Source organism: Sinocyclocheilus anshuiensis, unplaced genomic scaffold (genome assembly GCF_001515605.1).
Source record: "Sinocyclocheilus anshuiensis isolate Anshui unplaced genomic scaffold, SAMN03320099.WGS_v1.1 scaffold681, whole genome shotgun sequence".
In the NCBI taxonomy this organism is placed as follows: domain Eukaryota; kingdom Metazoa; phylum Chordata; class Actinopteri; order Cypriniformes; family Cyprinidae; genus Sinocyclocheilus; species Sinocyclocheilus anshuiensis.
Window position 1 is genome coordinate 642,269 of NW_015537978.1, and position 12,698 is coordinate 654,966.

The following is a 12,698-nucleotide window of genomic DNA, read 5'->3' on the forward strand; positions in this document are numbered from 1 at the left end:
GTTTCTTATTTATCTACACACTTGTGCAGTCGAACTGTTATATAAAAGCAATATCATGTTGGGTTTTATTGTCCATGAGCGATCATCATTCATAGTGACTAAACCTCTGGCTCAGTGAAAGAGCCATGAATGATAAGTGCTCAGAGACAATAAGACCCAACATGACAAAATATAGTGAAACAAAAAGATCCAGAGACAGTAATAGCCTTACCATTATTGGTTTAGGCAGGTTTCCATCAGGACAAATGGAGGAAAGAGGCTGGCCAAATAGCTTGTGCGAGGCAGTTTGTGGGTCAGACTGGCCATCGGATTGGTTAAAGTGTCCCCTCCTCAGTGCCCAATCAATCAGAGACCTTTTTCTTTTATGTTTCAGCAAAGTACCTGTCAATGAAACACAACAGACCAATCAGACATAGGCAATTTCATTAATTGGAGGAGCTTATGTTCTTCTGATTCCATATTTGACAAATAGTAGTTCCATCTACTTTATTTTATGTATGAGTAAAAGAAAAAAAAAAAGGAAAATTGTACCCTTTTTTTTGCACTCTCAAGTAAATGTTTCCTCTCATCTAGGGTTGTCAAGTGTCTTATGTCTCATCTAGAACTAGTCTGATCACATGCTTTGATAATCCCTAATTTTCCTGTAGTGTAGTGGAGGGATATGGAGGATATGAGAGGGCCACTCTCAAGTGTAGTAGATATCAGAATAGGCTGCATCCTGTGTGATTACACTAAATGTTCCTCTTAAAGCTCTTCATTTAGCTCTGAATTCAAGGACTCCATTACTATTAATTGACCCCTGCTGGCATCATTATGTACAATCAAGTATAATATGATGAGATGTGAGAGGACTTCAAATAGCTTATTAGTAGCATCAGAGGTAATATAATAGGTGTTATTTACTTCATTTAGTGCTGGAAAATGTTTAACTAAATTAAATGTTAACTGTTCTATTTTTTTTTATCTCTTCCTCTTGTCTTCGTGTCCTGAAAATCAGTAAAAAAAGAAAAAAAAAGTGATAAATCTAATTAAAAAGGTTCTGAGAAACAAGTCTGTGACATTTACAGAAGGGAAAATGCCATTGCTTTTACGTGCGTAATCATGTTAATAAATACTTTATAGAGTTTTTTTTTTTTTTTTAACAAAGAACTGTCCAGGTTGGATTAAGTTTACCAAAAAGCTTATGGAAATGTAAAATTCCTCTCACGGTGATGTAAATATCTTTATGTTTCAAAGTGATACATCAAAACGGAGAAGAGCTTGTTCAGAAACATAATACACATACAGAGTACATACTGACAGATTTTACACTTCCCTGACTTCTCTTCCTTGACTTCAGCTCAGGCTGTACTATAAACAATCTAGGACATGACCATCCTTTCTGCCACTGGGATCTGCATGCTTTATGAGGAACAGGACACAGACTGTCAGGGTAAATATTCAAGCTTATTAGATTCTAGCCATAAGCACTGGAGTAGTTTGAGCTTAAATGGCAGCTCCCGGTGCAGTTATGTTCAGCCAATATTATTGTTATTACATTATTACTGGGACTGTCACTGAGAGGAATGACATTTTATCTCCAGTGAAATTTTCATGTAATAAACAATTTGACCATCAGCGCCAAGCCTTGTGGTTAGTGCACCGATATATAGCGCATCTGCGCTCATGGTGACCTGACTTCGATTCCTGTCTTGAGGTCCTTTGCCGATCCTGCCCCACTCTCTGCTCCACTCACCCAATGCTTTCCTGTCTGCTCTCAAACTGTCCTATCAAATAAAGTCATAAAAGGCCCCAAAATATAACACTCACACACACACACACACACGCACACACATATACATATATATACAGTATATATATATATACATTCAAAGTTCTGGTATGAAACTCTAGATGGCGCAGTCTGATAGATCTAACTCAATATGACATAATGATATCAGTATCACATGGCACAGCTGATTGGTTCTCTGGTACTGTATCTGTAGCCAATGAGCCCGCTGCTCAACATTCAAATATTTGGCTAATGCTTGTGGTAGCAGTTTGCAGCACAATTCAGAGGCCCTCCACCTTCCCCAGCTCCACCTGTATAGATGAGGGTTATTCATATAGAGGTGCATCTCAATAAATTAGAATGTTGTGGAAAAGTTAATTTATGCGGCATTTACTACACAGAGCCGTAGTTCACTGACAAGCTACGCAATATCGCTTTCAAAATCACAGGCGGTTCATTGCCATTTAAGAACGCGATATTGTGTAGCTTGTTAGTGATCTACAGCTCTGTGTAGTAAATACCGCTCCATCTGAAAGCACGTGCTGAAGATTTACTACTAATCACAGAACCAGCTTTACTGACGAGATGAGCATGAAAATCGCATTTGATTATTTGCACAGCCCTAATATATATATATATATATACATATATACACAAGCTGACCATTTGTGAGTGGGCATGTTCTCAAACTACATAAGATATGCTTTCATGATGGGAACTACTGAGTATACAAAGAAAGTGTAATATGCGCACATCCAAAAAACTTTAGGCAGGCGCTCGATCACATGGAGTACTTCACTGTCAATAAAAAAAATCGGCACACTGCCACTATTGCTCTCAAAAAATAAGTTTATTAAAATCACAACGTTTCGACCCTAAGGTCTTCGTCAGGCAAACAACAAGTGATCAGTAGAGTACAATTTATCAACATGATCTATCACACCTGATACAATTCATCAAACAAATGACCCGAATCATCCAATGAACGAAAACAAAAAACAACAACAATAAAAAATATATACATAATATCCCAAATCACAAAAAAGGCTTCAAGTCAAATTCCAAATTGAATCCTTTTGGAGAAAGAGTAATGTATAGATGTAGAACTCTTCCCTCTGTAATAAGATTTTATTGATGTCAACACCCCTTCTGGGTACTTTCATTTGTTCAATACCTAAATATCGAGGAGTCGACAAATTATGTTTGAAAGCATTGAAATGAACGGCAATGGGGTTCTTTTGGTCATTCAACCATATATTGCTTCTATGTTCGGCAATACGTGTTTTTAAACAAAGCTTTGTTTTACCTATATAAGCAAAACCGCATGGACATTTAATCAAATAAATTAAATTTTTATATAAAGATAATTCCCTTAATTTTTAACTATTTTCCTGAGTGAGGATGGCTAAATGTATGGCATTTAGTTGTGAAGTTACATTGTGCACATTGTCCGCATCTATAATTGCCATCGGGGACTGAAAAGGGATGACTTGAGCATTCCAACCCTTAGTCAGCTCTCACCACCATTTTTCATATATTAGGAGCTCGTTTATACACAATTCCTGCAGTATCTTTCAGTTCCTGATGGCAATTATTGATGCGGACAATGTGCACAATGTAACTTCACAACTAAATGTATAAATGTAATGTATTCCTGTCACTAATTTGGAATTCAAAAATTCTATTGACTAAACTTTGAACGAAGTGTAAATAATACACAGAAGAAGTAAGCATTTATGAGAATGTAGATGTTTCGAATCATAAAACTTTTTGTAAGTTTGTAAGATACAGGCCATGTGTCAGTTTGCCCAGCCTCTCACCACTATTACACACTGAGTCTGCACCTGCAGACCTCAGCAGAAAGTTCAGCAGAATTGAACCATTTATCAATCACAAAGGTCCATATGTCCCCCGTCCCTTCTAATGTAACAAACATTTAGCCTTCAACTACCAATAAGAGTACAGTACTCACAGCTCCACAAATTCCACAAATTTCTCTTGAGTAGATAAGGTGCAGCAAAAAGTCAGTAGATTTTGTTATTACTAATGGCCTTTGGACAGCCACATACTATCGAGAACCCCATAGATAACAGACCCTCACGAAAGGCACTAGTCTTACTACACATTTGATGAAATTATAAAGTTTTATTGAGCTAGCCACATGCATTATTTTGATGACAAATGCACTCACCCATAGGAGTATGTGTTCTGGGTTTTAGGGTGAAGTGAGGGGTCTTGGGAGTGGCCTCTGTCTGCTGGCCAGAACTAAACACCTCCTGCAGGGGCTCATTGGGCATGTGCAGATGGTCTTGTTGACTTCTCAGGGAGTGATGCAGGATGAAGAATGGTAGCTCATGGCCTAGAAGAGACAAAAATGGAGACAGGAAATTGGTATTTTAGATTGCAGGAGATTTCATTTTCAAAGAACAGTGCAGGGGCCAAAAAAAAGTATTATTGTGTTTACCTTATTGCTAACATATTTCATTCTGTATATGCTTGAAAAAAGCAAGCATAAAGCATTGTGACATTGAGAATAGTTATTGGTTTGTTTTCTGATTCCTCTATAACTAGCACAAAATCTGTATAAAAATACGACATATGGACTAGCGTGCAACCTTCTACTGGAAATTCAGATTTCAGATTAATATTTAGACAGTGAAGTTCAGCTTGTGTGTTTATGTGAATGGTTACAGTTGGTATTTGGGGAGAATTATCCTGAGGTTGCCCTATTACAACATAGAGAGAAACAGGCAGACATAGAGAAAGTTTAATTGAGTTTTGGATTCTGTTATCTGATCCTAAATCTCTCATATCCTGTTGTCTCATACAATAAACCTTACTTGCATACATATGATCTGGGGGGGGGTGAGTGCAGAGAATTCATCAATAGTAGTTCATACAGACTGTTTTCTATCTCTCTTGGGAATCATAAAGCCTTTTTTTCTATAATTCCTAGTCTTTCATCACAGAGTTGTCAATGAGCGGAGAGTTTCATCACAGCTCAGAGGTTTTAAAGAAACCTTGCAATCACATCCCACAGAGGATTTCAACCAAGATGTGAGAATATCTGAGGAAAAAAACATCAAGTAATTCTTAAAACATTATACCAGTATGATATATTCATAAAAAAAAAAACATTCATTTATTTTCCAAATCATTTTTCCTATGTAGGAAATGCTGGAGTATAATATACCATTTTAGCCACAGAAGAACTTTGTAAATACTCTTTTAATTATGCATGACATCTGTAAATAGCTGAAACTAGACTGACTGTAAGAGACACAACTGGCAAACTAATTAATTCTCCAACTTTGAAACTTGTGAATGTCATTTTTTTGGGCATAACAACAACAGAGAGACACACAGAAAATATTCTAAGCAAAAAGTGAATTTCACAAAAGAAATGCAAAGTTTGTCAAGACGAACTCTGAATGTTGATGGCAGACAGACAAACAAACAGACAGACAGACAATTAAATTCAGATCCCAAGTCATGGACTGAAAGGGAGGAAATTCTTCAGTTCTGCATTTTTCTCAACCATGATGATATATTTATTTGATGTTGAGTTTGTCTGAGAAGCATGCCTTGTAATTAAAATAAACTATACATATTTTTTAGGTTAAACTTTGTGGTAATGTTCGGTTTAGATGGCTTATTCATACTATTAGATTCAATATTGTTGTTTGAACAATATTCCCTAATTATCAATTTTATATGTAATCTAAAGGCCTCTGGTGAATGAAATGTGTTGAACCCTGCATGGGTACAAATTAAAAAATCGGCACACATAAGTAAACATGTTTACCAATCCAAAAAAAAACTAAGATTAGTTTGCCACCCCTGATCTACCATGAGTTCACAATTGCTTTAAAAAGTATCTTCATACTGTATCTTTGTGTGTGTACCTACTGTACTTAATATTTTGGGGACAAAAAATAGGGTAACACTTCATTTTAAGGTGTCCTTGTTACATCTGTTACATGTACTTACTATTATAATAACAACAGAATTATGCATAATTACATGCAAGTAACCCTAAACCAAACCCTAATCCTAACCCTAACCATATAGTAAATACATGCAGTTAATTCATATTACTCATTACTTAAATGTATAATTACACTGTAACAAGGACACCTTCAAATAAAGTAACCAAAAAATAGTAAGCTAAACCTGACAGAATCTTTCAAAACCTAAAAATAAAGTTGTTAAGGTTAACGTGAGAGTATGGGTTAGGGTTAGTTTAAAGTATCTATAACTAGATATAAATCGTCTATATGCAATGTCCCTATTTAGATTAAGTTGATGTGTGTGTGTGTGTGTGTGTGTGTGTGTGTGTGTGTGTCATCACCAATAAGGGGGTATGTTTCCTCTTCTTTCTCATAGTTTACACACAGCTGGTAGTCAGAGACTTCACCCTGCACACAGGAAGTTGTCATTATGTTTTGGAAAGAGACAGGAAAGAGGAAGTGGCTGTTATCAAACACAGGAAATGCCAATGGACAAACTTGGCACAATATAGAGTTACTGGTCAGAGAGCAACAGAATGATGTACATAAAATTATAGAACCACATTGCCTGGCCAGGTAGTCAAATACACCAAGATACAAGATGATATCAGGGGCAAAGAAAAAGCATGTCTCTCTCATTTGGACCACTCCCTTGTACTCCGCTGTGCTTTAAAGAGGATAAATAGCATATATTACACTACACTCTCAACTAGAGGCTTTTAAGGATCACTTACCAATAGTTTGCACTGCTGTATGATGTACTGAACCACATTTTCTGCGGTCGTGCTCACGTCCACTGCCACAGCAACGGTCTTAACAGCCAACAGCATGTAAACAAGCAAAAACATTGACCATCAACTCACAATGAAAAGCTTCAGGCTAGAGTACAAATAACTTCCACTTGTAAACAGAGACTTGAATTTAGTTCCCAGGGGACTGGGAGTGGCTCTGTTCCAAATTAATCTAAAAAGCTCTTGTGTACCGCTGAGCTGTTGTCATCTGGACGGCAAATCAGCAAGACGTAGAGAAGAATGGCATTTGGCAAGACTTTTTGCCTGGCTCTGCAGGTGTGCCTGAAGAAAAAAACATTATTAGAAACAAACAACAACAAATGCAAGAGCTTGTCACAAATACAAAGTCATGGAACAGTCAAGAAAATTGACAACAGAAATCACAACTGGAACGCCTCAATTTTGAAAGGAAACTATTATTGTGATGCATTATATAAGGTTATGGATGTGATCCTTTGATTTTTTCTATTTTTTTATTTCCTTACCACTGAAGAGCATGTAACCATCTTTCCTTTGCTTCGGATGAGCTTAGGTTTGGGAGGACAGGTATAAAGAGAGAGAGAGGGTTAGATTTCATTTCAATTTTCCCATTCACAAAGTGCTTGACATTTACATGCTAAAGAGATTTTCAGATAAATGCATCTGAATGATAAGATAATAACCAATGGCACTGAGGTCTGATACTCATGAGTGTGGTTTGCATGTGATATAGGTTTGTAGAGCTTGTGACTCATTTCACTATTTGGTCCAATCTTACATCCATGTAGACGTGTGTTTCATATTACATTGCATCTTTTTTGTTTAACAAAATAAATAATCATGACAAACATCAACATCACTCCAGCCTATGGAGGACATATTGTAAACAGCACAATGGCAAAACTATGACAAAAAAAAACACTCCCCTCAATCAGTCCTAAAAGCAAAAGTGAACAAGCATGATTCTATACTTGTTGCTTGTAATTTTCTATTGAAAGCATGTGTATGTGTCATAGAATCTCTTTTCTCTCTCACATCAGCTGACCTCCCCAGCTCCCTGTAATCTTGTGCAAAGTACTTTATAATGTCACCTTTCAAAAACCTTTTAGATAGACATCTAAATTGTACTGGTGAATTGACATACAGTGCATACAGTTCTGAAAATGGCTGTGATTCAGTTTTTTTCCCCCTTCGAGTCCATGCATTTGTAAATTACGTGTGTGAGGATTTGTTCTGTGCATTTATGGATTGTTGGGCAAATTCCAATCAGAAGTGACCATCTCTATACCTTACTCACTCTGAAAGGCAGAGCCCTTGAAATGAACACTTTGGAAGGAGCAGGCCAAATATGTCTCATAATGTAGCTTGGACCAAACTTGGCAAAAGGAACAATGAAATGTAATTTCCTAATGATCTTCACCTACAACGTTCCCATGACAATGCAGCACTGTGCTCTTGCAACATGAATCTATTATTACTGCGGTTAAAACAGTTGTTACACATAAATATACATTTTGTAATTACGTTTTTACAATTGCTTTTTATAGTGTGTGTGTGTGTGTTCTTTCTCTGCTCTCAGCCTTATAAAACTATACTCATCCGTGGACACTGTAGGTAATCACATTTACCAAACTTATCTACTATACCTACTACTACCTATCTACTTATTTAAACTTCGTATGAAATGCATAACAAAAATGTGTGTAATGTTGTATATTAAACAAAACAAAACAACTTCTTGTTTACACATGAAGTCAAATTCTATATTCTAAATTCAAAATTCTTTAAAATGAATGCTAGCTTCAAAACTAATCGTGAGGGCTCACCATTCATTTTACATCACCATACTAAAATTACTTGAAGTGGCCCTTTGTATGTACCCTTTGTTCATGTACTTGAATTTATATGTGGAATAAAAGATAGAAATCCTTTTAATCTCACTCACCAGACTCATTCGTTTCTTGTCTAAATCCCACATTCTGGTTTTTATGCATTCACTGGATACCCTATCTTGAGGAGGTTAAAACCTTATGTTATGGGTTTTCAACGTCACAGTGAGAAACAATTGCACATGAGACTTTATATAGACATATTAGTTTCATGATGAACACATGCTGACAGGTGTTACAATGTTATTTTTAAAAAATCTGTCCCCAGCATCTTTTTATTACTACATAATTTGTTCACTATGCCATATAGTATTTGAGGCAGTATACATTAGAGGAACAATCAAAAAGGTCATCACTACACCGTCTTTGTGATATTAAATAACTAATAGCATACTCAATCTTGTTTTTTTATGCTGTAATTTGCAGCATACTTTGTGCTTCCCATTTCAAGGGTTTCGACCTACTTTTATCTCTACAACAATGTCAAATTAAGGACTTAAAAAAGAGGCTAATAAGAAGTCGAATCAGCAATGTGAAGGACAGAGTGCCGAACTGAGCTTGAAAGAGAGCGCCTGTGTGCGTTTATACCAGATAATCTAAACTTCACATGAGAAAAGCTGCACCTTATCACACAGTGTTTTGAGATCAAATCAGTAGCAGTGGAGCAGTGGGTGGATCTCAATTTAATTATTTTCCTCAGCACACTTGAAGTGCCTAAAGCTTTAACACATCCATTATCCCTTCCCTTCCACTGCAGAATATTTCTTTTTTTTTTTTTTTAAGAAGGGCTGCTTCATCTCAAACTCATAAACAGTTTAGAATTTTTCAGTGCCGCTTGTCTGAATGACATACAATGACCATATCAGTCTGGTTTGGTATGCCAAGATCTCAGATGTTTGACATTTATGTCCTATTTAAATTGTTTTTCAAAGACTACCTGTAAGTGACGACATAGTTGGTGGTCGGCCAGCCAATCACAAATGAGTTCTTGGAGGCGAGCTTTCTATCTGTGATGCAGTGGACACATGATGCCAGCCATATGTCCGAGAGGCTAACACGAGCCTTCAGCTTTAGATACAGAGACCTGTAACATGCAACACACACAATGCATACACGTCCACTCTTAGAGAGACAATGTCTTACATTTCGTACATATTAATAGACATATTCACACCCACTGAAACATACTTAGTTTTGGCGATGATGAGCGAATCTGTGAAAAGCAGCAGAAGTCTCTCTCTTGACTGCAAGCCGATGGAAAGGTGAGCATGGGCTTCCATCAACAGCACTGCATTTTGAGATACATTGCATGCCCCATACTCTTCACTGCAGAAGAGTCAACAGGTTAAAATCACAATAGCGATGAGGAACATTCATTTTCATACAGAAATGTCAAAAGTTACCATACTGACTTTTATTTTAAATGATTAAATATGTGTAATGCAAAAAAAATTATAAATGAACTGAATTTCGTACTATTTTGTGTCACTGCGCTACTGGTAAAAATCATGAGATAAGCAATTTATCATATTTTTGGTTTTATTGACATCCCTTGATTTTAACAGCAAACCCAAATCTGTATATATAGTATTTTGTTAAAAAAAAAAGTTCTCTCCTCCCTAGTAACATGTATGCCTTCAAGAAGAGTTGAGTACTAGTATGTGTGTTGTATTTTCTCCTCACTATTATCACCTTGCTAAAAAAAAACATCACTAACTATTCTCTTTAAAGAGGTGGTGAAATACATTATTTTAATAATTATATAATGTTGCTTGAGGTGTGATTATAATCTTTTTTTTTCTGAAATGAGCATCACATGTGGAACTCTCTCGAAAATTTTTACTGCAATTTTATAATAACAGCCGCCAAGATTTGCTATTTGACCCTTCACAGGGAGTTTGATTGACAGGTGATCTGACCAATCATAATGCTGAATCTGCCATTTTTGTCCAACAAACAAACCGGACAAGAGAGTAGGTTAATGTCAGTGGACTTGAACTTGAAAAATGGTGTACTGACTTCTTTACGCGGTTAAAACAAGATACCTTCTGATGTTCATTGATGTTTATTTCGCGCTATGACTAGTAAAGAGGAAGAGAGACATTAAAGAGCCACAAAATAGTATTTATTGTTTGAATTTCTTACAAAATTTGAAAGCTGACACTTTCGTACCAAAAGTAGGCTCGGTCTTATCTGTCAGTGCATGGTCAGTGTCGTCTCTGCTCCGCAATGTATTTTTCACTATATGAGAACATTGTGACATGAGAGCGCCATGGCTTGTCGGACATAGCAACAGTAACTAAGGGGGGTGGGTCTTTGCGAAGGGTCAAATGTGAAAAAAGCTGATTATCCACCTTTTTCTTCAATGCTCCTATGGGCAAGACTTCCGGTTCATTAGCCGCTATAGGGAAATAATGAGAAGAATAACAACATGCAGTAAACGGTAAAACTGTTTGCACTACAAACCAGTGTGTTCATAATCAAGATAATACATTCAAATAATATGGTAAGACACACCAATTTTCAATATCAAGCAGCAAAACGAGCTGATTTATACAGCTAAAAGTAGCTGGACGCAGATGAGACCGGAAGCTAGACCCATAGAATTTACAAATGGCCATGCCCACTCTTATGGGAAGAAAAATGTGGATAACATTTTATTCAGACTCCCAAGGTTTGCAGCGCTGCACTGTAGCCAAACAAAGTCATATCTACTGAGCACACGATGCAGTGATTTACTCATTGCATTGGGATTTCTGCAATCTCATGAATACTTTCACCATACCTAGAACACTGAAACACTGAAAATAAGAGATTCCTTGAGCAGCTGTGATTTATAACAGGAGTTTTAGTGAAGTTTAATTACTGGCTTGATTCACTAAAGCATAAACAGCAGTAAAACACTTCACATCAAAGAATGTCTGTACATGAGCCCTTACATATTACAAATATCACAGGTCATGATGCTTATGAAATGCAGTTACGCATTTTTATATTACAGTATGTTTCTCGAGGTTAGTTTATAAAGTCTGCAATGTTATTTTTTTAACAAAATGTATTTCTTTCTTTACCTAACAGCAATGTTGCTCTTGTGACTGATGTTATTATATTATTATATCTTGTGAACATATTATTAAATATATTAAATAAAACATGCCATTTGTTAATGTAATAATGTTTTATTCAGTTTGTCCTTGTATAGAAGATACGCTTTCATGTTGGAAAGGGATGCACAGTTTGATCTCTCCATTTACAGTACATACAAATACTGCATTTCCCTTGAACTGGGATTAAAACAGACTGCAAAAAATGAATAATAATGTTTACATGTTTTATGCATTCCTTGATAATCATTGATGGAATACTTCCTAATCTAAACAGCTAAAATGTAAAAAGGTTTGTGAAAGGCTTACATGAGACAAGGTTTACTTGGTGCAGAAAAGCTGTAATATTCTGAGCACGTAGGCGCATTCAGAAATGTTTTTTCTTTATGATTTTGAGCATAAAGAAACCATTTTCACTGAAGGGTAACCTCTCCTTACAGAACCTGTGTACTTCATTGCCACGACAACGAGCTGAATATTACATTAGTGAAGAAAACACCTGTTCCTGTATTGGTGTTCCTGTTTAAGTTTCAAGTGAGCCTGTAACTTCTACTGCAAGAAAATTATAAATTATAGAGTTATCAATCATCAATATGAAAACTCATTTGTCATACATAAATCTGGCGTATAAAGTATAACATATCTGGGGAAAAGATGGCATATAAATGTAAATATGCATTCGGTGCATTTTCTACAAGTCAATTTTACATAAATCTACACATGAACACTTCAACTCCAGCCTGTTTCGCTTTCATATGCCTTATATGCTTTCATCTAACCTGCAGCCCAGTAATTTTACGACAAATATTTCTCCTGATAAATGCTATAATTCAGCCTGAATCATATCACTATTGTCATGAATCACAGGCAAATTTACTTTGAATGATGTGTTGATTGCAGCTGCATAAACAAGTAAACCTGCAGACGTGTGCTGCATATTTCTAGTTTATCTACGAGATTAACTGGTTATCTTCCAGAAAATTCGTATTCCAAACTAATAGATTTCTGACACTAGATACAAATATGTAGATTAAAATAAATAGATTCTTTCTTTGTGTTGTATTTAGTCATCATTTTGTCTTGGCATCTTGCCTCTATCTCTCTTCTTGCTTGTAATGTGAATGACGCACGTTGCCAGCTTTCTTGTTAATGTG

General features: G+C 36.1%; 1 protein-coding gene across 2 annotated transcripts in view; it reads right to left on the reverse strand.

The window, feature by feature from the left end:
• Positions 1 to 12,698, reverse strand: part of LOC107672940 (uncharacterized) — a 33,894-nt gene that overhangs the window by 15,572 nt on the left and 5,624 nt on the right. For both annotated transcript variants that reach the window (XM_016466328.1, XM_016466321.1), the window contains 8 exons: positions 9,629 to 9,766; positions 9,378 to 9,524; positions 7,058 to 7,099; positions 6,764 to 6,854; positions 6,516 to 6,593; positions 6,123 to 6,189; positions 3,963 to 4,130; positions 212 to 381 (listed from right to left, as the gene is read on the reverse strand). In XM_016466328.1, coding sequence (XP_016321814.1) covers positions 212 to 381; positions 3,963 to 4,130; positions 6,123 to 6,189; positions 6,516 to 6,593; positions 6,764 to 6,854; positions 7,058 to 7,099; positions 9,378 to 9,524; positions 9,629 to 9,766 — 901 coding nt within the window. The remainder of the gene's footprint in view (positions 1 to 211; positions 382 to 3,962; positions 4,131 to 6,122; positions 6,190 to 6,515; positions 6,594 to 6,763; positions 6,855 to 7,057; positions 7,100 to 9,377; positions 9,525 to 9,628; positions 9,767 to 12,698) is intronic.